General features: G+C 42.0%; 1 protein-coding gene across 1 annotated transcript in view; it reads left to right on the top strand.

Moving 5' to 3' along the window:
- The window catches only part of cacna1aa (calcium channel, voltage-dependent, P/Q type, alpha 1A subunit, a), a 52,950-nt gene that overhangs the window by 8,621 nt on the left and 20,442 nt on the right, over nucleotides 1-23,887 (top strand). Inside the window, exons 4-33 of the mRNA XM_068750390.1 lie at nucleotides 3,965-4,056; nucleotides 4,810-4,962; nucleotides 5,215-5,402; nucleotides 7,286-7,389; nucleotides 7,551-7,666; nucleotides 9,004-9,048; nucleotides 9,165-9,248; nucleotides 9,705-9,911; nucleotides 10,161-10,273; nucleotides 10,416-10,528; nucleotides 10,634-10,765; nucleotides 10,967-11,039; nucleotides 11,198-11,315; nucleotides 11,540-11,607; nucleotides 11,744-11,850; nucleotides 13,016-13,066; nucleotides 13,833-13,998; nucleotides 14,258-14,874; nucleotides 14,983-15,332; nucleotides 15,463-15,598; nucleotides 15,884-16,013; nucleotides 16,727-16,786; nucleotides 16,871-16,977; nucleotides 18,788-18,796; nucleotides 21,290-21,389; nucleotides 21,585-21,745; nucleotides 21,958-22,098; nucleotides 22,196-22,397; nucleotides 22,584-22,748; nucleotides 22,842-22,952. Coding sequence (XP_068606491.1) covers nucleotides 3,965-4,056; nucleotides 4,810-4,962; nucleotides 5,215-5,402; nucleotides 7,286-7,389; nucleotides 7,551-7,666; nucleotides 9,004-9,048; nucleotides 9,165-9,248; nucleotides 9,705-9,911; nucleotides 10,161-10,273; nucleotides 10,416-10,528; nucleotides 10,634-10,765; nucleotides 10,967-11,039; nucleotides 11,198-11,315; nucleotides 11,540-11,607; nucleotides 11,744-11,850; nucleotides 13,016-13,066; nucleotides 13,833-13,998; nucleotides 14,258-14,874; nucleotides 14,983-15,332; nucleotides 15,463-15,598; nucleotides 15,884-16,013; nucleotides 16,727-16,786; nucleotides 16,871-16,977; nucleotides 18,788-18,796; nucleotides 21,290-21,389; nucleotides 21,585-21,745; nucleotides 21,958-22,098; nucleotides 22,196-22,397; nucleotides 22,584-22,748; nucleotides 22,842-22,952 — 4,219 coding nt within the window. The remainder of the gene's footprint in view (nucleotides 1-3,964; nucleotides 4,057-4,809; nucleotides 4,963-5,214; nucleotides 5,403-7,285; nucleotides 7,390-7,550; nucleotides 7,667-9,003; nucleotides 9,049-9,164; nucleotides 9,249-9,704; nucleotides 9,912-10,160; nucleotides 10,274-10,415; nucleotides 10,529-10,633; nucleotides 10,766-10,966; nucleotides 11,040-11,197; nucleotides 11,316-11,539; nucleotides 11,608-11,743; nucleotides 11,851-13,015; nucleotides 13,067-13,832; nucleotides 13,999-14,257; nucleotides 14,875-14,982; nucleotides 15,333-15,462; nucleotides 15,599-15,883; nucleotides 16,014-16,726; nucleotides 16,787-16,870; nucleotides 16,978-18,787; nucleotides 18,797-21,289; nucleotides 21,390-21,584; nucleotides 21,746-21,957; nucleotides 22,099-22,195; nucleotides 22,398-22,583; nucleotides 22,749-22,841; nucleotides 22,953-23,887) is intronic.

Below are 23,887 nucleotides of genomic sequence, written 5' to 3'. Positions count from 1 at the left end.
AGATTACTTTGGCCTTTCACCCCCCCCAACCTTTGAAAACAGACTGTCTGATACACACACACATACACGCACGCACACACGCACACACAACAAGAGCTTTCGCTCATGGTAAATTATCAGAGTAATTTAGCCCTGGGAATAAGCTAGTTGTTTTTTTATGCTCACTATTGATTATTAGTCCAATTACCTTTGGTTTACAGCCATTCTTGGCTTGTATCTTGCTGCTATCTCCTGTTCATTCCTTGTTGAGGTACGACTGATTCAAGAAACTGAAAGAAAGAAAATGAGGAGGTAATCAAATATGATAATTATTTTTAAAACTCTTTTAAATCATAATCTATGGCTGATCTCTTCCCAAAAACCTGTCTCATTCAATCTCCTTTCTAACTATAGGACTGTCTCATCACTTCGAAGTAAAATATAAACTCAGATTAAAGTGTGTTTAGTGTGTAATGTTACTGCATCTGCAAACATGTGCTACATTCAGATCATGTTGAGGTGGGGCATTAAGTTCTCTTATTGTCTTGAGTTGTGATTTATGGTCTGAAAGGAATCTGAACCGTTTGCATGTTCCATGATGTCAAACAGAATATCATTCAAAGGAATAATGAGGTATTAATAATCCCATTAAGACCTTTACTGGCCAATGTATGCATGCATAGAATATCAAATACTTGAAACATGGTTGTAGATTAAAAACAAGGACACAAGGGGATATCATTTGAAGAGATGAAGTGGTTTGGTCAGTGATGTAGACAGAAATATTTAGGTTGTACTTTGCTGAAGTATGAAGGAAAACACACAAACAAATATTGTGTTTGTATAATATGTCGATGTCCAATGAGAAGTGGTCGGTGGGGAGCTTGTGTAACGACAGTATTTCCGAATAGGATTCTCCTAAATCCTGTGTTTCCCTGAGTATATAGTGCAGGTTTTATATCTGCCATCACCTGTGTGTGAGTGTGTGTGCAGTTTATGTATGGGTTGGAGTATAGGCAGCATCTCTGTCCCTGGCAGCGTTTTCTGTTGGTTATTCTGACTGACCTACTTTCCAGTCTGCATGCTTAAATAAAATAATTCTAACTCAATACATTTGATCTCCAACTAGTGGTAGTTTCCTGCAGATGTGTGTGTGTGTTTGTGTGTGTGTTTGCTTTTCTTATTTATGCATATTTATCTATGTCTGCAAGTGTTTCTTTTTGTGAGTTGTGATGTATTTATATTAAAAGGAAAGGATGGATAAGGAAAAACAATCAATCAGGCTCCTCCCTTGGCTCTGTTACCAAGGTGATACAGAGATTCTATCAATGGGCCAAGGTCCCTGTTGCCATGGAAACACATATGAATGAGAAATGGCCCGGTAACCGTGGAGACGGTGTGAATGAGGGACTGCCTCATCAGCCCGACTGTTTGTGATGGCAGATAATATTTAGAAACTGACGCTTTCTGATGTTACCATCATTGAAGATGTCATCATTCTCTGTAGCATCGTCTTCCTCATTAAGGCTGCCAGAGCTATAGTCACGACACAGAGAAAGAATTCATGCAATCATACCACTATAATGTTTGAAGCTGAAATATCCAATCAGAAGGATGGAGTAGCATTGAGCAGCGAGGTTGCAGATGACAACCGGCTGAATGTCCCTTCCTCCCCTTTGTGTTGCCCATTCTGGACTGATGTTGAGACATTATTGGACTCTGTCAGTCCAGCCTAATGAAAACACATTCTTTATGATTTTAATGTAATTAAATCCAATGGAAAACCAAAATCTGAGCATTGTATTCAGTTTGTGTCGATCAATACCCTGAATTCCCATATTTAGTGCTGTAAGTCACGCTTAAACATGGAAACGTCATGCCAAGCTAACTGTCATGTTATCGATGGTTCACAACTGATATTTTTATTAATGGGACTTTTCCTTTTGTGCCTTTTCTTTAAATTATTTATTAATTCAATGCCTTTCTTTCCCCCTCTACAATGCGAACAGCGTTTCACATTTCATTACCTTGTTCTTTCCCCTTATTGCCATCCTCACCTGCATAAGTGTATTACTTTGTATTGCCAGGGTAACCCGTGAGTAAAACACTAAGGGGCTGTTTACACGACAAACCTATAAAGTTCTTTTTTTTTGCGATCATCCAGTTGAGCATCACTACTTTGATCCCATTTGTTGCTGCTAGTTAGTTAATTGACAAAGTTAGTTAAAATTGACAAAATATTTTGCTAAACATTTGAGTTCATTAGAAATGAACCAAATCACATTATTGTAGGGTATTATGTTGGGGTTTTTTTTTCACAGAAGCACACAACAAAGACATTTGATTTATCATCTGGAAGATACACCAGTCAATGCTCCGTGGCACTCGAGACGCTGCCTATACATATACAGTATAGCAATCATTAGCAATATCTTATTGATGCCTGTCTTATACACTGATCAATACAATATGTGAAATATAAGACAAGAGTGGACTGATGTGTTTTTGATCTGCACAATTTTCAATCTCTTATTTCAAAATCCCCTTCAGAAAGACAGCAGGAGTATATATTTACTGTTCCCATGTTAGAATGTCGGATTCAGGGAGTTGCTGAAGGGCTCGTCTGCCGTAATGTTTCAGCTGGAGAACAGAGTTACAGGCCGGCTTCTCGTGCACCATTTGATATCACACAATGTCATTACAAGGACCCCAGGCTACACCACTGATGGAGGACCTACCGCTGGGGGGGGTTGCTTCCTGGTAATACAATACGCCGTATTGAATACGGCATTCAAAAACACAGCTGAGTATACGTTCATCCATAGACCCTGGAGCAGAATATTTTTTTCCCCTTTTTTACCGATTGTGTGTATTTACAAGCAAAGCAGGCTGACTTCAGACCTGTGATTACGCCTCTGCTGTGTCACTGGGCCTCTTAGTATAAAAGAGAAAATGTTTCAGAAAGACGGGAAGAGAGAGAGAGAGAGAGAGAGAGTGAAACGGAAGGAAGGATGATTCACAGCGTGCGTCAGACGAAAGGACTGACTGGAAATCTGGCAGTGCAAGGGAGCATCTTAACTTTCTCTCTCTCTCTCTCTCTCTCTCTCTCTTTCTCCCACACACACACACAGACGTTCACTCTGTAGACAAATAATACCAAAAATAAAAAGAGGCTGAAATAAGCATGTCAGCATCTCTGATTCTCACAACCTGTCAGTGCTCTCTCTCTCTCTCTCTCTCTCTCTCTCTGAACCCATTTTCCATCCTCCCATCATGCCATCCTTCCTCCTTGTATTTATTGTCCCTACACCATCCCGTACAATAGCCTCACTCCCGTTGGCCCATCCCGTTCTTCTTGATACACTCCTCCGCCCTACTTCACTCATCGGTCTCTATTGATCAGCTCTGCTCTTACAGCAGGGGTGTCAAACTCATTTTCTCCAAGGGTCACATTAGCATTATGTTTGCCTTCCAAAGGCCAAATGTAAACCGTAACACAGTAAAATGTTTTACTAAATGTAATGTCATATAATGTAAAATAAATGTAACTACTCCTTAACATGCTGTTAAATAACTACTATTTTTTATTTATTTAATTCTTTAGTCAGCACAGAAATTACCATGAACTATTCAGTTTTTGATATCACTTTTTTGAGAGGGCAGAACTGCAGTACAACCAACAAATGTGGGCTGTTAAGAACATGTGTGACAGATGCAGCATTTTACAAAAACAAATTTCTGCACACAGCTCTCACGGGCCACACAAAATGACCGGGCCTTGAGGTTGACACATGTGTCTTCCAGGATTTCCATGCAGTGCTCTCCCAGCATGCTTGTAACGACCTGGCATGGGCTTGTGTCCAGCTGTGTGTGTAGAAATGTGTGTGTGAGACAGAGAAATAGGAAAATAGATTCCCACAGACAGCGACTTGCTTAAATATCGATTGGCTGTGTACACGTCAAGCATTTGTGTATTTCCTTGTAGGATCCTGTCCACTGTGGGTTCAGATTTTGACTTGAGGACCCTCAGGGCAGTGCGAGTACTGCGGCCCCTCAAACTGGTGTCCGGTATTCCCAGTAAGTGAAAGCTCTTCATCTGAATCTGAACTAATGATGACATTGAAGGAGAAACACTTTTAACACTTTCATCTTCTAGTCTAGTTTTGATCTCTTTATATTTTTCTTTTTTTTCCCTTCTCTAACACAATTTCTTGAATTACAGAAGAAAAATAGCGCAGGGAAGTGTTTTGCGACAGGGTTTTGTACAGCTTTTTGTTGTTTTGCATAATGCACTTGAAGTGTTCTGACAAAAGAGGTTGTACTATGCACTATCTGCTCCTTTTTTAATTCTATAGGGGCAGCAGAGCTCCAGCACCACTGCAGTGTTATTAATAGCTTAGAAGCCACTACAGGTCTGAACAGTCAAACCAAGGCTGACTCATCATTTAAAGTTTCCGTTCCAGTACATTATATTCAGTATTTTTGTTGATTGCATTTCTCAAAACATGTGATCTTAAATTGAACAAAATGCTGGAAATTTTTGCTAGGATAAAAAAAAAGAGCCATGGCTGTATTAACTCAACTAAACCTTTATCCATCTATATTGCTTAACTGCAGCTTAAATCTATCCATCAGACACTGTTTGCATGTCAAGGAACCGGCAGCTCCTCCATGCATTGCAACATAAATGTTCCGGTGTAAATGCTAATAGCTTTATGATGCGGGGAAGATAGGAATAGGTGTGTCTGTTTCTATTTGTTCAAACTGCATCAAAAAAAAGATGAACTATGGCCGTACAAATTTCAATACTGTATACGCTATGTCCTCCAGGCTTGCAGGTGGTGCTCAAATCCATCATGAAGGCGATGATTCCACTGCTGCAAATTGGTCTGCTTCTTTTTTTTGCCATCCTGATGTTCGCCATCATTGGCCTGGAGTTCTACATGGGCAAATTTCACACAACCTGCTTTGACAATCACACAGGTGAAGGAGCTTGCTTAATTTCCTGTGGTAGACGGTTCACTCTCCATGGATGTTGTGAACACTCTAATACTTATATTTTATTGTAATCATAAATTACACTTTATTTAAAAAATATTTCAGAGCTAAAAAAGCTATTATGTAAGTCATAAAGCCTAGACTATTAAAAAAATAATAATCATACAAGTACTTGATTACAAAACAACCTACTTTGCATTTGCTGCCTTCTTGCCCTACACTTTCATCCATATTCAGGTGAGATCCGAGAAGAGTTCCCATGTGGCACAGAACCTCCGTCAAGACTGTGTCCCGATGGCACCACATGCAGACAGTACTGGCTGGGACCAAACTACGGCATCACCCAGTTTGACAACATCCTGTTTGCAATTCTCACCGTTTTCCAGTGTATCACCATGGAGGGCTGGACAGAACTGCTCTACTATGTATGTACTGCATATCACCTTTTGGAACATACTGTGGAACCTCGGTTATCGAACATAATTTGTTCCGTAATACTGTTCGAAAACCGAAACCATATTTCCCATAATGGAAACTAGATCCATCCGTTCCAGCAGATAAATGTCCATTTACATGCCTACAGTTACATTAATAAACAACAAATAACACATAAAACTAGTCTATGATTCCCTTCAGCCAGGGAAACAGAGAATGAAGGGATCAGGGAGTTACACATCTAGTAATGCAAAGCCAGCAGTTCCTGTTGTAAATGAGCGGCACTAGAATACAGTACCGGTAATTTGATTCAGAATGGACATTTATTCATTTATTTTTAATTCCCTGTTTTAGAGATATTAGTTATTTTAGTCTGGTAAAAGATACTGTCTCACAATAATAGAACAAAATAAAAATGCATGCATGCTGAACTGAGGTCTCATATTTGTCTCGCTTGTCTATCGATAATTGCAAAGTAAAGCCTTTGGCTGCACAACCAGACCCGTCCAACGATTTTCACCTGAACACACTGTGCCTCCTCCTGTGAAATAGGTACCAGGTCTTGAGCAGTGTCATTACTCATGCCCGGGACTCAATAGTTCCCTGTTGTCAGTGGCAAGGGTTGCTAAGAAACCAACGTAGATGAGGGTCTTTGGGTGTTACTGTACCCGTCTCTTTTCCTCCCCCCTCCGGGCTCATTTGTTCTTTCCAAATGCTTTCTTCATAATTGTTCTCTCCTTGTTTTTGGTCTTCCTTCCTTCCTTCCTTTCCTTCTCGCTTTGTGTTCTTCCCTGAGTCCCTTCTTCCTGGTGCTGCTCTATATTTAAAAGAGCCTGTTCAGCCCAAGTTATTCTTGTAGCTGCTGGGGAGGGGAACGCTGAAAGTTTAATGGCAATAGAAAAAAAAGGGTCTGCGGCACATTGGGTACACAGCAGCAATACCCGCTTACGCGGAAGTGTAGAGGGAATGAAGAAGGAAGAAGGGGATGATAGGATGGATAAAGTGGGAAGCAAAAGACAGCAGAGAATGTCTGGAGGTGAGAGAGGGTGTAACGAGGATTGAGTGAAGAGGCTTTTATGTGACAGTGAAGACAAATTGAAATGTTGTGTAGGAAAAGGAGGATGGCGCAGAAGGTAGAATGATTTAAGGAAAGAATGAGCAAATTAACAAAAAAAAAGGAGATTTAAGTGAAGAGATGAAAGGCTGGGGTCCAAAACAAGATCAAAAAGACAATAAGAAGGAATAAAGAAAAATATTCTTCTAGACAGCGAGATGATAGAGACAGAGTGGGAGAGACCAAGCCGTTTGTTATACATTATTTACTGAGCAGCTAAATAGAGTGGCAGATATGCATTTACTTATGAGAGGACTTAAAGCAAAATCACATCAGCCCTTCTGGTTGTAATTCCTACAGCAGTGCATCAACACTCCTGAGTGTGCTAACCTCAACTCACCCTTTTTTAATGGCCACATCATCTTGATGAGTTTTAGCGAAACACAATGTTTCCTCCAGATGCTTATTTAATTATATAAATAATCCACGAGTATTTAAGGCAGTGCCCACATGGAAATGAATGTATCTCAGTTTGACATTTCTAATATGTTGCACTCTTATTTTCTTTTTTGGAGTTGCTCAGATATTAGCACACTAATATCAAAAGCATACACAATTACCGGTAAAGCCGCTGTGCATTCATCCCGTAATGTAGGAATGTCTAATGTCTGGATCCTCGTTAATCACGGCATCTCGTAATGCTTTAGTGATAATCCCTTAACCAAGCAATAGCTCCACGATAGCTTTGATGCTATTTTTATGAAGCTGAGAAGCAAAGAGGAAATCATTGATTACTCTATTTGATATCTGTGTGTCCAGAGCAATGATGCCTCAGGGAGTGCATGGAACTGGATGTACTTCATCCCCCTCATCATCATCGGCTCCTTCTTCATGCTCAACCTGGTGCTGGGTGTGTTGTCAGGGTAAGTGTGCATCTGTGAGAAAGGCTGTCAAAAGATTTGTATTTCTTCAATCGCTATACATTAATAGTACATTTTTAAATGGAAGCTGAATGTGTGCGTCCGTGTGTGTGTGTGTGTGTGTGTGTGTGTGTGTGTGTGTGTGTGTGCGTGTGTCCTTTCAGGGAGTTTGCCAAAGAGCGAGAGCGTGTAGAAAACAGGAGTGAGTTCCTAAAGCTCAGAAGGCAGCAGCAGATTGAGAGGGAACTTAACGGTTATCTGGAGTGGATCTGCAAGGCTGGTACGTTCATCAGAGCGTATGAGTGGTTCATTGTTACATTTTATAAACAATCATGCATACATTTTCTCCTCACATTTTCAATAATGAAGCTAACAGGTTTATTTATATAGCGATGCTTATGTAAATATAAGAGTTCCATACTGTGACAATAAAGTCAATTTATTTATTTAAGTGAAAGTGCCTTGGAGTTTCTTGATGATTTTCATGTCCACACATATCGTTATCCAAAGAGCACCTCCATCAAACTCATTCTCAATTCTGGAAACAATAATATTCCTGCATTTTTGTAAAAAATACCATAATAGTTTTAATTCATGAAAATAAAATGTCGAAGATTGTTATGTTAATATTTAATCAATACAAACTCAACATAGTGGCCTGCATGTTCAAACTCTACTGGATGATCAAATGCTTTTTATTGCTAATAATAAAATGTGAGCTTTTTAGTAAGGTGTAGAACGGGTTTTTATAGCACGCTGACACGTTCACAATCATAGTTCACCACAAAATGGTTCAATCACAGTCAAGTCAAGGCTTCAGCAGTAAAGATTTCTAAGGGCTGTGCAGATCCGATGTAAAGTGAGAAACTGCTCCAGAGAGTGCGAGCAGCCACTGCAAAAGCAGGGTTGGCTTTTTAGGCTGCGCATTCAGGAGCACCAGAGTGGCAGAAGAGATCTAATGTAAAACTTTAAAACATGCACAAAAAAACCCTTAAGAACTATAGACTGTGTGTTGTCAGACATTGCACCATAGCTACTTCGAGCTGTGTTTTACAAGGCTTTCATTTTGAGGTTTCCCCATCATACAAATTCCGTTTTGCAATACTTTATACCAAGACATAATTCAGCCCCCCCTTGTGAGGTGAACTTAAACAAATAGATCTCAGCAGAATGTCATGAATAAGCTAAATTGCATGCAGCAAGGTTGATCAACCTTTGTGCACCGCGAGGATTAAAGACACTTTTAATGCCTGGATGGAGAGGACCCACTGTTTGCCCCCCCAGTCATCTTTTTATTTCTTTTACTCTGACCCACGTTCTGAGGGCAGGAAAGACATAGAGAAGATGAGAGGGATGGAGGATTGCGTGTTGGAAGGAGCAGATCAAGGGGCAAACAGAAAGGACAGACCTTTCTTTCATCTGCTTGAAATTACAATCGACATGATAAAAAAGAGAGGAAGCCAAAAATGGAGGGTGGATATTAAGTAACAAATGCAGGTGCAGGCCAAAGACGATATCATTATAATTTCAATGACAACAATTAAAGGGTGGTTTGATCGTAGAAGATGAATTAAACATGGTTGGACTGTAACACATTTGTTTCTGTGTGTTTTGCAGAAGAGGTTCTCTTGGCGGATGATGAAAATGAAAATAATTATGATGGTATAAATTCCACTTTTTATTCCCTTGAAAAAAAAAAATTGATCTTTTTTTAAAAATGGCCTAATGAATTTTACCAGTATTGGATTTTAAAGAAACCCTTTTTTTCCCCATTCCAGGCTCCCGTAGGAGAGCCACGAAGAACCACAAGAGCAAGGCTGAGCTCCTCAACCCCGAGGAAGGCGAGGGAGACGTGGGAGTCGGTGAGATGCAATGTCTCTCTCTCTCTCTCTCTTATGCACACACACACACACACACACAGAGGTAAACCACATGAACATCCAGATGCTGTCTTATCTTGCATATCAGCATTACCTGACTCCTCTCCTGTCCTCTGCCGCTTTGCCACTTCTTTCCTCATGTTACATTTTTTCTTGTTCCCAACCCATCGCATTTTCTGTCTTTCTTTCTTCTCTCTTACATTGTTGCATCATCTCTTTGTGTCTCTTTCACCCCTCAGATTCTAATGTGGGTCAGTTCTGCTGGCGTTCTCATGCCATAAAGAATTTTATAAAACATTCCATGTATAGCCTTACTATGTACTAAAAGGAGCACCAATCAATGTCACCAAGGCTGAATTAGGAATCAATATTAACCTGTGCCGGGCACTTCACTGTGAAGCAAATGAATGGCTAACAGGCCTGGCTTTGTCCATCCAGGGTCACCATTCGCCCGCGCCAGTTTGAAGAGCTCCAAGCTAGAAGGATCGACTTTCAAGAGGCGGGAGCGACGACTGCGCTTCTTGATCCGACACGTCGTTAAGTCCCAGGCCTTCTACTGGACCGTGCTGTGCTTGGTGGGCCTCAACACGCTGTGTGTGGCAGTAGTACACTATGACCAGCCGGAGCCACTTTCAGACTTTCTAAGTGAGTAGGAGTGAAAGGGAGTCTGCTTTGTGAAAGTGCATATTGTTTCCATAAATGCACAAACCATGACATCTCAGAGTGACTGGGGGGAGCGGCGTACGCAGATTCGTCAATAAACGTGTCTAATCCCCAAAAGCACATTCTGACATTCGTACAATGGCCTCTTTTCCATGAACATATTTATTTTGATGATTTTTGTTTTTAGACGGAGATTAGAAGAAAAATTCTTCTGTCTTTTCTTCCATGCAGACTTTGCGGAATTCATCTTCCTGGGGATCTTCTTGACGGAGATGTTTATAAAGATGTACGGCCTGGGCAGACAGGCCTACCTCAACTCCTCTTTTAACTGCTTTGACTGCATTGTGAGTCCTGCACAACTCGAGGACTCAACCCCATGCAAAGTCTCTTATTAGACCTTTAACACGCATTCACAAAAGGCATTGATGCTTTTGTTCAAGGAGCTTCAATGACCGCATGCTTGCTATATGCTTGTTTGTGCATTAGGTGATCTGTGGCAGCATATTTGAAGTGCTGTGGTCCATCATCCAGCCGGGCACATCGTTTGGCATCAGTGTGCTACGAGCTCTCAGGTTATTGAGGATCTTCAAAGTCACCAAGTAAGCCGATCAGCCGTTTTGTAATTCTTCTTTTTTTCTCCTGTTCGTGCAGTATACATGGGATTGAACGCACTAAAACACACACTTTCTTGCTGTTTTTGTCAGGTATTGGGCATCTTTGCGAAATCTCGTCGTGTCTCTGCTCAACTCCATGAAGTCCATCATCAGCTTGCTCTTCCTGCTCTTCCTCTTCATTGTCGTCTTTGCCCTGCTGGGCATGCAGCTCTTCGGAGGACAGTCAGTGTTTTCCTTTACCTTCGCCTCTCTCTCTCTCTCTCTCTCTTTCTCTCTCTCCACTGCTTCTTTCTTTTTATTTGATTTCGGAGCAACAGATTGGTTTCTCTTCATTGCCAGAAAGGTTTAGTCATTTGATTGCACGACTGCCAGTAAAGTATTTTCTTCCTTCTTCCTGCTGACGTGTTTTCTCCCCTTTACTAGGTTTAATTTTGAAAGTGGCACTCCTTCCACCAACTTTGATACCTTCCCAGCAGCAATAATGACAGTTTTCCAGGTGAGATCGGCGTGGCAGTATAAACAGGAGCGGGGTGTCTGGATTAGGGCTTAATAACTAGAAGTAGAACATGCATACTGCTACTTTTGCATTCATTCATGTCACCAGTCAAAGCCATAATTCATCAAATCAATGTGGGTTTTGTCTGTACATATCAGATCCTGACCGGCGAGGACTGGAACATGGTGATGTACGATGGCATCAAATCTCAGGGAGGCGTCAACAAGGGCATGGCCTTCTCTGTCTTCTTCATCGTGCTCACACTTTTTGGCAACTGTATCCATTGGCAGTGACAATGCAGAGTCATGCGCGCTCAACAAACACACAAATATACTTGAAATTAAGACATTTGCAGTTTTACGTTTTTTATTTTAGCTTCCCCCCTCTGGTTATTATAACATCATGTTATCATGAGTCAATATTTTGACCTGTTTTTAGCTTATTAGTGTATTCACATGCACAAACTCCCCCATGCTGGACTCCTTTATCTCTGTGCTCAGACACTCTGCTGAATGTATTCTTGGCTATCGCTGTGGACAATTTGGCCAACGCACAGGAATTGACCAAGGTAGACTGAAGTCCATGCATATTCTAATTCTCAGCACCCTACCTCGTGTAAAAGAAAAAAATCAGAAAAGCTCTCTCTCATACTTAATCCTTACTGATTTTTCTGTCTTTTTTAATCTCTGATTGTCTTTCTGCAGGACGAGCAAGAGGAAGAGGAGGCTGCCAGCCAGAAGATTGCCCTGCAGAAAGCCAAGGAGGTGGCTGAAGTCAGCCCAATGTCTGCCGCCAACCTGTCCATTGCAGCGTGAGTTTTCGGTCTCCGTTATACTGTCTACAAATATTTTTAAACCACGGGCAGGAATTTTTGTACAGCGTATATGCACATATTTATTTAGTATTAGTCATTACAGTGCATTTTTACATTTACTTTTTACTCTGCAGCATTATTCACATCCATCACAAACACCAACACAGTACATTTAATAGTAAAATGAAACATGGATGTACTTATTTCTCTCCCTCCCTACCATCATCTTCCTCTCGTATCCTCTTTTATTTTCATTTTTCTTTGTCCCACTCTTTGTGCATACTATAACACACACACACACACACTGCATTCTTGTCTAAAATAGTTGTCATACATCATTATACATGCTATAAATTGAGGACCCTGCAGCAAACAAGCTAATGCTCCTGAAAACTACTCATCTGCATGCACTCTGTACACAGACCTAAGTGTAGAGGTCAACGGTATGTGCTACACAACTTCTAGTGTGACATTTTGCATACTGGAAACAAGTAGCCCTTTTTCACCTGTTCAAGTGGCCCTTTGTAAAAGCCTAAATAATATGACATCATGAGTCATTCACTTTCCTGGTCACATGTCGGCTGATCTCATCCTCTGCTCAGGGGCTGTGGAGGTCCTGGATTTCATATATCTACCAAATTGTAAAGAGGAAATATATGAAGCATTTTTTTTAATTTATATTTTTTTGGCAACTGGAAATGTACATTTTAAAGCAAAGGTCAGACGGATATTGTCAGAGATTGTTCAGAGCAGAGCACCGGCACACATGGAGGGTAAATTAGTGATGCAACAATGATGAAATATTTGAGACTACGAAAACCAGGAGAGTGGAAGATAAATCGGATTGTGTTAGAACAGCTTGCTGATTTTAGTGTGAGAGAATGCCTGAGTGTGTGTTTGTGTGTCTGTGTGAGAGAAGGGTTGTATTCCAAAATGCAGAGCCCTTTTGAGGAAATATTTTCAGTTCTTTAGACTTGTTTAATTTTTCTATTTTGGAAGTGAATTCAAATATTTTAGGAATCCCGTTTTACAGCCCATTTATGCAGAGGATCGGCTGTTTTTCAGTGTAAACTGTTTTTAGCCGGTCTTGGACGGCCCATTTTGGAATGAAATCCTCTTGTTCTTTCGTGTGACCTCACTCACCGGCTGTTTCCCTCCTCAGCAACAAAGTACACAGTGAGTGTCACAACGCTTCCGACCCCTTTCTGGACTGGTATTTATTTATTTGTTTCTTCATTTCCCTTTTGCTGACTGACTTTCCAACCATCCCTTGCTATCTCTTGTGTTTTAGAATGCAGGCTTTTTCCCTGTCCCCCCGTTTTATTTTTTTTAAATGAAGTACAGGCTTTCTCCAGCTTTGTGTTGGCTTACTTTTTAAGAGCTCTCCTCTGTTGCCGTTGCTCCACTGTACGGCTGATGCTTTACTATTGTTGACTATTGGCCGTGGGATACAGGAAAGGCAAAAGATGATTACTGGTTATGGAGGGTAAGAAAGAAGGTGGTCACAGAGTTTTTGGACTATCTCTGTCATGTAGATAAAAAATAAAAAAGTGTGTCTTATTTATAGCCTCTTTGGTAAATTGTCAATACAGTGCTTTAGTTGTTGGATGTTATCACAAGACATTCTGGCCGTGTTATCCTCCATTCTGTGGAGGATAACACAATGCTCCAAATTATGGCTGTCCTGTCCAGTGCTTTGACCAGATGTGTGGACATCCACAACCTTACTTTGCTGCTGATCTGCCTGGGTCTCTAGCTCTAGATAAATGACCCTTTCGATATCTGTGCCCCCCCCCCCCCCCCCCCCTCCCATCATGTCTTTGTGTCCCGGCTATTTCATGTGGTTCTATTTATGGCTCTAGTTCTCACATCATGCTCATTGCTTTCTGTGTCTAACGGAGCAGCAGCATATGTCTTTCAACTGGTCGTAACGCTGTCGACTCCCTCTTCTCTTTCTCCACCCTGCTTCGGTTGTGCAGCAAGGAGCAGCAGAAAAACCACAAGGGGGGCAATAAGACTGTATGGGAGCAACGTACCAAGGAGCTGAGGAGGCAGACTCTGGTGTCCAGCCGGGAGGCCCTCTATAATGAGCTGGACACTGATGACCGCTGGAAGGCAAGGACAGGGAGGGAGGAGCACAACAATGTAAAGGACAAGGCAAACAAAGGCCTTAGACTTGTGCTATCAGTGTACACAAGTAAAGAATTATGGCGACTTATGTTAGCATGTTGCTTCCACATGATTTACAGGATGTATGAATTATTTAATTAATATTAATAGTGCCATCAGTAATCTATATATTTGTCCTCAAAGAAAATCTGGCCATTTTTGTTCAGTAAAAAAGAAAGAAAGAAAGAAAGAAAGAAATTAAAGCTTCACTTTTTTCTGCCTGTTCTACTTGCAGGTGAATTTTGCACGCCAAATTCGTCCAGACATGAAAACCCATCTGGATCGACCCTTGGTGGTCGACCCCCGTGAGAACCGCAACAACAACACCAACAAGACGACTGCAAATGACCCCGACCTTTGCTTTAGCCAACGCCATCCTTCAGACGAGCTTCAAAGACAAACACAACCCCACAAACATGGCAGCCAAGGAGGAGGGCCAGGTCCCGTTCGACCTCCTTTGGAACAACACGAATCCACAGAGAGCAGGTGCAGCCGTAGAGGCGAGCACCAACACCATACGTCGCACGTCCAATTAGATGCTACAGTGATCCCTCGACCGGGGTCGGAGGAGAGGCCATCCAGGCGCCATCACCACACCTGCAGCGGCAGCCGAGGGGGAGGGCAGTCGGAGCACAGGAAGCCCAGGTCACATCGGAAATGTGCAGAGCGCGGCGACGATGGCGGGGGAGGAGGTGCAAAGAAAGGGAGACATAAAAGCAAAGGGGCTGACGGAGATGGAGATGGGGGAGAGCAGGAGAGAGCTGGAGATGGCAGTGAGAGGAAGCCGAGGAGAAATCGTCCTAGCAACCAAACAGACGGCGAGGGGAAGAGGATTTGCCAGCACAGACGAAAGTATGTAAATTGCATCCTTTCTGATGATGTTCCCTTATCTGGTCAAGTCTTCTATGCTGTCCTTTCTTTTCAGTAACCATTTCTTCTTCTTCTTCTTCCTCTGTGCAGGGATTGTAGCGCCCCAAACCTCTCTACCATGCGACCCATCCAGAAAAGCCTGTCCAGGCAGGAGAGCCAGTACAGTGAGGATATGGACAACCTCATGAACACCAAACTGGTGTCTGGCTCTGCTCCTCCCAGTGAGGTTCACATGAATCCAATCAACAGCCAAACTGGCGGCCCTGGCTTTGGTTCTTCCCTCCATCTCGGTAACAGTGGCACACATGGGAGTTTGGTCATGTTTGATAGCTATGGCAGCATCGCTCAACATCGTGCCAACAGCGTCATCAGGCTGCCCCACCAGGACTATACCTCTGTAGACATGCCGATTTTCCCATCCATCAATGCCATACTGCAGGGTAAGGCCACTGTGGCTTTGGGTTTTCCCTCTGGCAGCTTTAATCTTTTTTTTAATTAAGCTGTTTAGTCAATTAAAAACATTCACTTTCAGCCAATCCTCTCTTCTTTCTCTCTTTTTTTTTGATCCAGTCAATAAGAATGCCAACACTGAGCCTCTGCCAGCGAAAGAGGACAAGGATGATGATGATGACGAAAAGGGAGGTGAAGGAGGGCCCAGGCCTATGCCTCCCTTCACCTCCATGTTCATCCTTTCCACCACTAACCCGTAAGTGGACTAGTTCCATTCACATGCATATACAATAATATACAAATCCACATGAATGCACCCTTGAGACATCAACCCTAATGTGTGTGTTTAAAAAAAAAAAAATCAGAACAGTATCCTGGATTGATGATCATAGCTGCAGCACTTAATGAATCCGTGTTTTGCACACATTCACAATACTATACAGCTGCATGAAGCAACTATAGCATACGCATTCATAAAGCTGATCTAATGGTACAGATAACACAATTGCAGGAAAAAACGCATGTCTGCGTTTGTGCCTAGGTTTCGCCGGGCATGCCACTACGTCTGCACCCTGCGTTACTTTGAGATGTGCATCCTACTGGTCATTGCCATGAGCAGCATTGCCCTTGCAGCAGAAGACCCTGTCTGGCCTGAATCTCCTCGCAACAATGTAAGAAAGTCCCACATACTATCCCATTAAAATGCCTTTTAAACTAACGTAATGTGCTGGTTGTTTTTGTTTGGATCGTTTTACCGTATAACTTCTATTACACGCGTGCAGAGCTAGAATAGTGCAGGTAAATAATAATTACAAAACACTGTATTGTTTTAATTGTAAGTTGAAAATATCAAGGAAGGTAAGATCCCCTCCTTATGTAATTACACCTGCAGTATACAACTTATGTCGCCCCCTTCTGGCAGGAGGTATGTAATTACACATGTTTTCCAAGGGTGCATGAGTTGCCAAATATTCTCCATCACACTTTGAGTTGCTCTAGCCAACAACATGGCTATGGCTGCTCCCCTTTCCTGCGGTGGGAAAACAATCTTTGCTGGCTGGACTGGTGTAAAACCATCTCTATGTGGTGGCAATTTTGGAAAGTAGCGTCAGACTCATAATCGAGATTTTAGAGATTGATCTGACAGTGATAGGCTCATTCACCATTGTGTAAACGTGCTTTACACAGGTTTTAATGTAAGAATCATATGTATATGATGATTAATATAATACATGTTTATAAGTCATATATGAGTAATATAGTGCCAATGTGTTAAAGAATTAAAGTAAAATAAATTGACATCTGGGTTTTCAAATTACCACACTGTCCACACTTCCACCAACTGGAAGCCGCTTCCAGTCATTGCCTCTGCCTCTCCATGTAGGTGCTGCGCTATTTCGACTACGTCTTCACAGGAGTGTTCACGTTTGAGATGCTGATAAAGGTAAAGCGGAGCAAAAATAGTCTTCAAACTCAAAACTACAAAAGTAAGGATCAAAGGCTGAATCACTTCACCTTTCCTCTGCAGATGGTGGATCTGGGATTGGTCTTGCACCAAGGCTCTTATTTTCGGGATTTGTGGAACATCCTTGACTTCATAGTGGTTAGTGGTGCACTGGTGGCCTTTGCCTTCACGTAAGTCTACCTCCTTCCGTTCCGACTTCTTTTCCACGCTCATTCCTCCTCCTCTTATGTCTGTCTACTTGCCTCACTGGAATTTTGTAGTGCAGCATCTCACGTTCTTCTTTAGCGGCCCACTGCATTTGAGTTTGCCCTCCCCTGTCCAGTCATTTCTAAGCCGCTTGTCCATCCTTAGAAACCTTTCTATACAGAAAACACAATCACAAATTGCGATGTTATTTCTAATAGTGATCAATATGATTTATTTATTTTTGTTGTATCTCAATTTTGCTCATCCCCATTTTAGAATAGAGATTCTTCACATTTGCTGTTGCATACCCCAACAGGGATGGTCCCTGCTTCTACACTGGTTCTGGTTCTGTCACATAATTAGATTCCTATGGCTGCTCCATTGATGATTTTGCTACATCGATAACATAATATTTATTTATTTTCTGCAGGACCTGAGCGTTGTTTCGAGATGGTCTCATTGTCCAGTTTCTTTTTTTTTAAAAGCTCCTCTGTGAGAATATAAAGCACACATTCTGAATGAAGTGTTAATAATTTAGCATCCAAAAACAAATCTGAGACATTTTTAGTAAAGGAAATGCCATTCATTGAATGCAAAAATGTGTTTGTTTGTTTTTTGCAATTTGCAATTTGCTCACCTTCTAGTTTGAACAGCAGCACTAATAGATTTCAGTATCAGCATGAAATGAATGATGAAAAATTGCTCATCTTGTTATGATTAATTTATTCACTGGTCCGGGGTTCAACTGCAGGTCCCACATTATGATACTTTTAATCCAGGTCTCTCTGAATATTTTTGTGTGTGTGTTTTTTTACCACAGGCAATTTTTAACCTGAAAAGGATGTTGTATTTGTGACACACGTGATTTTGTCTGTGTTTCTATTTGTGTGCATTTAGCCGTATATCTGTGCTTTACTCTGTCTCATCTAATCTCTTTGCATAACATTTATTTGTGAGTCAAATTTATGTGTCTGTATTTTCCTCTCTGCATAGACTACAAACTAGGGGGGGTGTCAGATAGTCTCAGGAGCAAAATTCAAAATAATCAAGAATACAAAATGACAATAGCAGCCAATAATTTACACATTCAATGTAATGTACAAAATTAAAGTTAATACAAGGGGGGGGGGGGGGCTCAGAAATGTAACTATAGAGATAATTCTGGTGCATACTGTATGTTAATTTAAAAAAAAGGATGACAAAATGAGTTCATCCAGTTGAATTCATTAAATGAGATTATTCTAAGGTATGGGTTAATGACATTAAATCCTGATGTGGAGATTTGAACCGGTCAGAAAGGTCCCTCACAAATCTAGATAGTGCCTTAATTCAATTGTTGGAAATCAAATCATTCTCCAGAAAGGCTCAGCAGCCTCGTTGAAGTTGTTTATCGTTCCCTTAATCCAGTTAGTCTGGTCTGAGGGCTGCTGGTGTCTTGGAATGCCTTACACATTCTGCATACGGACTTACTCTAAGTCCAGAAGGGCTCCAAAAACACACTTGTAATGATTAGAGCATCAACTCCACATTTCTTGTGCGACTTCAGCACACAACATTTCTGAGACTTGCATTTATGTGCATGTGTGTTGGTGCTAGTCGCCTTTAGTTCGGCAACGTTGATCGAATAAAAAAGCAGGCCTTGTTTTCTCTCTTTTTCTCTCTCTGTCTCTCAAAATCCCTCCTTTCTCTGTGTCCCAATCTGTGTCTTTCTCCAACCCTTTGTCTTTCTGTCTCTCTGCCCTTCTCTCTCTGTCGCTCGTCCCTCTTTCATTTCTGCACTTGGACCACCAACAGCGGCGGAGGGTAAAGTTCTCTCTCGTTTTCCTCATTTGCTCCCTCTGCTCTCTCAGCGCCTGCTCTTCTGATCACACATATCTCTCCTCCGTCACAGTTGCCCTCCGTACTCATCTATTCTTCCCCTTTGTGCCACTGTTCACCATGGAATAGCTCTGTCTCACAAGCTAAACTGAACCTCTTTGTTCTGGTCCTCACTCACAGATACCGTTTGATGTTTGTGCTCAATGACAGGTTAATAGAAAAATGCCATTAGTCCGCCAACGTAAAACTAAACAGCAACACCCAGATGGGATAAGGTCTTCAGAAAGAGGTCTTCTCAAAATCACCAAAACTAATTGCGTTCTCAAAGACCCATTACTTTTGCACTTGGGTGCATCATAACATCGCCTTGGATTGTGTGTCCACACAGTGCACCCTGGTCTGCAGCATTATGAGCCATGATAGTGTACACATCGCAAGAGGGAGCATAGAAGCTGGCATATTTCCACAGTTATAGACATCTTATAGACACACACACACTCTCTTGACCTCTGACCCTAATGTTTTCACCTGTCTTGTGATTCAAGATCATAATCAGAGCTAAGCCAACATAAATATGCTATTCAATATTATTTATTAGACGTTTGCTGCAGCTTGTTACTAACTCAAATGTGCAGGCTCACAGCTTTGGCTTCAGCTCTGTGAGTGTCTTCAGTGTGACACTTTTGTTTTTTAAACTTTTTTCACAGTCTTGTAGAGAACGAAAAGAATCAAACACTGGCCTTTCTGATAGGAAATGCTCATTAAAACGTCTTTGTCTTCGCCAGCATGGCCCATAAGACAAGATTCCATGCTGTCCGAACAATGCTGTAAAATCCAGTCTGTCTGATTTGAGTTTAGAGTTGATAGAAATGTACTGGATGAGTCATCCAAAGAGAGAGTTTTGCTTTACGCCCCCCACCCCCCCACTTTCATTCACATTGTGGCATGACCAAATAAAAAAAGAGAGCCTGTCTGAGCTGTCATTAATAGAAGAGCATTCTTCTGTGAGTCGCATCTCTGCAAAGGTTTCCTTTAATCAGGTGCTAATAGAAAATATGAGGCACTATCTCTGGGATCACGACTAAACTCTCTCTGCAAATGCCTTTGTCAAGAATACAGTTTTCCGTCACTCAAACCGCTGCTTTAAAGAGAAAATATTTGCAGCATGTAAAGCAAGGTTTCAATGCAGCATGTGCGAACCGAGGCATTGGCCATCTTTGTAAAGCATTGAAATACGTTGCCATATGGAACTCTGTGTTGAGTAAAGTCATCTAGACTTGCAGGAAAAGCTTGACGATGTTTCACCTCATATCCAAGAGGCTTCTTCACTTCCTCATATTTAACCTCGAGGGGGGAATTGTTGTCATAAACTCATAAGGAAGTCATACAAATGTAATATGGGTTATACCAATGGGCTGCAGCCTCCCACTCCAAAAAGCCTGGAGTTGCCTGATGTTGTTCAGATGACTTGTTTGCTTTCTGGGGAGGGAATGTGTCCCTTCGGGTGCAGATGGACTTGCTGAGTCTTGCCCTGAGACATTTGCGCTCCCATGTTGCTCCATCCACTTGACTTTTTTTTTTTTTCTAGTGCAGATCATTAGTGTAGCAGTGTACAGGAAAGGGATCTTCAATAAACCCTGTTTAAGCGCACCAACACCCTGAGGCACGGGCACCTAAAAGATATGGGCCTTTCTTCTGAAGATAACAACGTAGACGTCTTGGCCAAGAAAGACAGATGGCTTGAAACGGGGAGGGGAGGGGGTGAAGCTCAAATCTCATTTGTGTGATGGTGAGAAGCAAAGGACTCAGCCTTCACCTGAATAACTGTCAGGTATACTGTAACTCCAACCTCCTCGGGGTGGGGGGGCCTGCAGCCCATAGGTGAAGCCAGTAGTTTCAACAACCATCATTATGCATTAATGACCTCGACAGCTCCCACTAGGCTAAATATCTGGAACTTCCAGCCAGCCCATCAGAATAGAAGGAGCCTCTTGGATAAGAGGTGAAACATCTTAAAGCTTTATTCAACACAGAAATCCACCATGACCTTGGATGACTGAGAATCCACACAGAATATCACACCACACATATCAAAAATATTAAACAAGACTCGATATCATTCAGACAAGAGTGACATCGGTTGTTCCCATAGCATGTACCATAGATATAAATGTACCACCTAACTCTAGCATGTGGCTACACTGCTATCGCCCACTTAGTCATGAGGTTAACATGTACAATACAATAGCGATACTGCATGTGTTGCTATGTGTATGTAGCCCAGACGCAGTTACTCGTTTTGAGTTAACTCGGACAAAGATGGCATCAAGGAAAGGCTGCAAATCCGTTTTGGAATCAAGACGACGAATCGCATCCATCTGAACCTGCTGACTCTCTTTATTTCTGTGTGTGTTTTTTGTGTGTGCGCTTGTGTGCCTGTCTGTTACTATATGTGGGCGTGTGTCTGTATGCATGTAGGGGTAGCAGCAAAGGAAAAGACATCAGCACTATCAAGTCTCTGAGGGTGCTGAGGGTGTTGCGACCTCTGAAGACAATAAAACGCCTTCCCAAACTCAAGGTATGTAAAAAAAAAAAAAAAAGGCTTGACCTGATGTTGCAGTTACCATGGATACTGTAGTTGCTTCATCTATGGCCAGGCAGCAGGTCCCAAATTGCATGGTGGCACAAACTCCACAAATAATTTCAATCCGATTGATTTTTTTACGTACAATGAGCAGCACCTCACTCTGTTCTCCTCGTCCTTGATCCTCAGGCGGTGTTTGACTGTGTGGTGAACTCACTGAAGAATGTGCTCAACATCCTGATCGTCTACCTGCTCTTCATGTTCATCTTTGCTGTGGTGGCTGTGCAGCTCTTCAAGGGACGCTTCTTTTACTGCACCGACGAATCGAAAGAGTTTGAGCGTGATTGCAGGTCAGGAAGTTCTCTGACCTCGTTTTCCCTGAGCTGTGACAAAAGCTCCGTTAGACTCCAGCTCCCAGTCGTCCATATCAAATGCTTTGACGCAGTTTTAAAGTGTTTCTTTGGGATGTTTCTTCTCCTTCCTCTTAATCTTCAGCAAAATGTTCAGAAATATAAAAGCATGCATGTATATTTTGCTGATTGTGTGATCCGTGGTATTTCAGGGGGGAGTATTTGGTGTATGAACGTGATAATGAAGTACGGGCGCAGAAGCGGGAATGGAAGAAGTACGATTTCCACTACGACAATGTGGCTTGGGCCCTTCTCACCCTCTTCACTGTATCTACTGGAGAGGGGTGGCCGATGTGAGTCAATGTGAACATGCGTAATAACAAAACGCACATGGGTCCTGATGTAATGTGACATTGTAAATCCTTTCTGCCTCCCCTTCTCCCTCTGCAGGGTGCTGAAACATTCAGTGGACGCGACTTATGAGAACCAGGGCCCCAGCCCAGGGTACCGGATGGAGATGTCCATCTTTTACGTGGTGTACTTCGTGGTCTTCCCCTTCTTCTTCGTCAATATATTTGTGGCTCTCATCATCATCACCTTCCAGGAGCAAGGGGACAAGATGATGGAGGACTACAGTTTAGAAAAGAATGAGGTGAGGAGGGATTAAGTGAGCAAAGGAGGATAGAGATTTAAAAAAAAAAGCATTAGGAGGGTGGCCGAAAGGCTGGAGGAGGGATTGCAGCTAATGCACAGAGGGGGAGGATTAGATAGAAGGATGGAAAAAAGACTAGAAAATCACAGCGGGATGGCAACTCGTGTTTTCTTGTGTTCTCTGTAGAGAGCCTGTATAGACTTTGCCATCAACGCCAAGCCCCTGACACGCCACATGCCCCAGAACAAGCTGAGTTTCCAGTACAGGATGTGGGAGTTTGTGGTGTCACCTCCGTTTGAGTATACTATCATGGCAATGATAGCACTCAACACGGTTGTACTGATGATGAAGGTAAAAGACATAGAAGCAGAAACAGACACAATCGCACATCATCATCTGTCGCTCATTGGGTGTGTGTGTGTGTGTGTGTGTGTGTGTTTATAGTACAACGGCGCGTCTGAAACGTACGAAGCTGTGTTAGCCAACCTGAACATAGTGTTTACCTCCCTCTTCTCCATGGAGTGTGTACTCAAGATCATCGCATTTGGAGTCCTGGTGAGTGAAAATCAATTATCACCAGTAACAGTTTGTTATTATGGAGCACCAAATACACAGAGGAAATAAATATACTGAAACATGTAAAATGATACATTAATTAGATTTTGCTAAATAATAATAACACATTTTTTTAATTTGAATGGATTTTATTCTGTGTTGAGTGACTCAGCCCAAACTACAGTTTATGGCAGTTGTTCAACTTTTAGCAATCATGTGACCTGAGGTCACTCTGTTATTGGTTACTTCACATTTGGCATCGCCCCCCCCCCCCCCCCCCCCAGTTTCTCATCTGTCATTCCCTCATTTAGCCAGTCAGCAGTCTCTGCTGATAATGGCTTACAAGGCCCTGGGGAAATACAATACTTTTTACTCTCATCTATGATTGCTTGTGTATTTAAGAAAATACTTTGGTGTTAATAATTGGTAATTATCCAAAAAAAAAATTGGATGATCGTGAAGTGTACTGTCATTGGAGTTGAGGAGGAGTGTGAGTGAGGCAGACAAGGCAAGACGGGAAGAACGGAGAGTTTAGGGATGGATTTTGGAGACACAGGATGGGGGGGGGGGGGATTAATAAACTAATTAGAGATGAACAAGAGTGAATGACAGGTAGGTGGTAAACAGAGAGGCAGAGATTAGGGAGAGGGTGGACATTAAGCAGGATCGGATTTGAATCTGAGAAAGTGAAGATTAATCATTCACAAGCGTACACACGAGATTCACCGGGGGGCTTATGCATGTTTTTGTCATGGTGTTTTATTTTAATAGCCGCCTCCTTTGTTCTGTTCCTTTTCCTCCACTTGTCTTAGGCACAGTTTGGCTGCAGGCGGTACTTAAGAGCCCAATAGAAACAGACCCAAATCATTAGCTCCAATGCCCTTATCTTAACCGCTGCACTTTCAAAGTGAAAATCAAGACGTCTACTTGTGTAA

This window comes from Brachionichthys hirsutus, chromosome 16 (genome assembly GCF_040956055.1).
Source record: "Brachionichthys hirsutus isolate HB-005 chromosome 16, CSIRO-AGI_Bhir_v1, whole genome shotgun sequence".
Lineage (NCBI taxonomy): Eukaryota > Metazoa > Chordata > Actinopteri > Lophiiformes > Brachionichthyidae > Brachionichthys > Brachionichthys hirsutus.
This window is presented reverse-complemented; position numbering and strand designations above follow the sequence as displayed.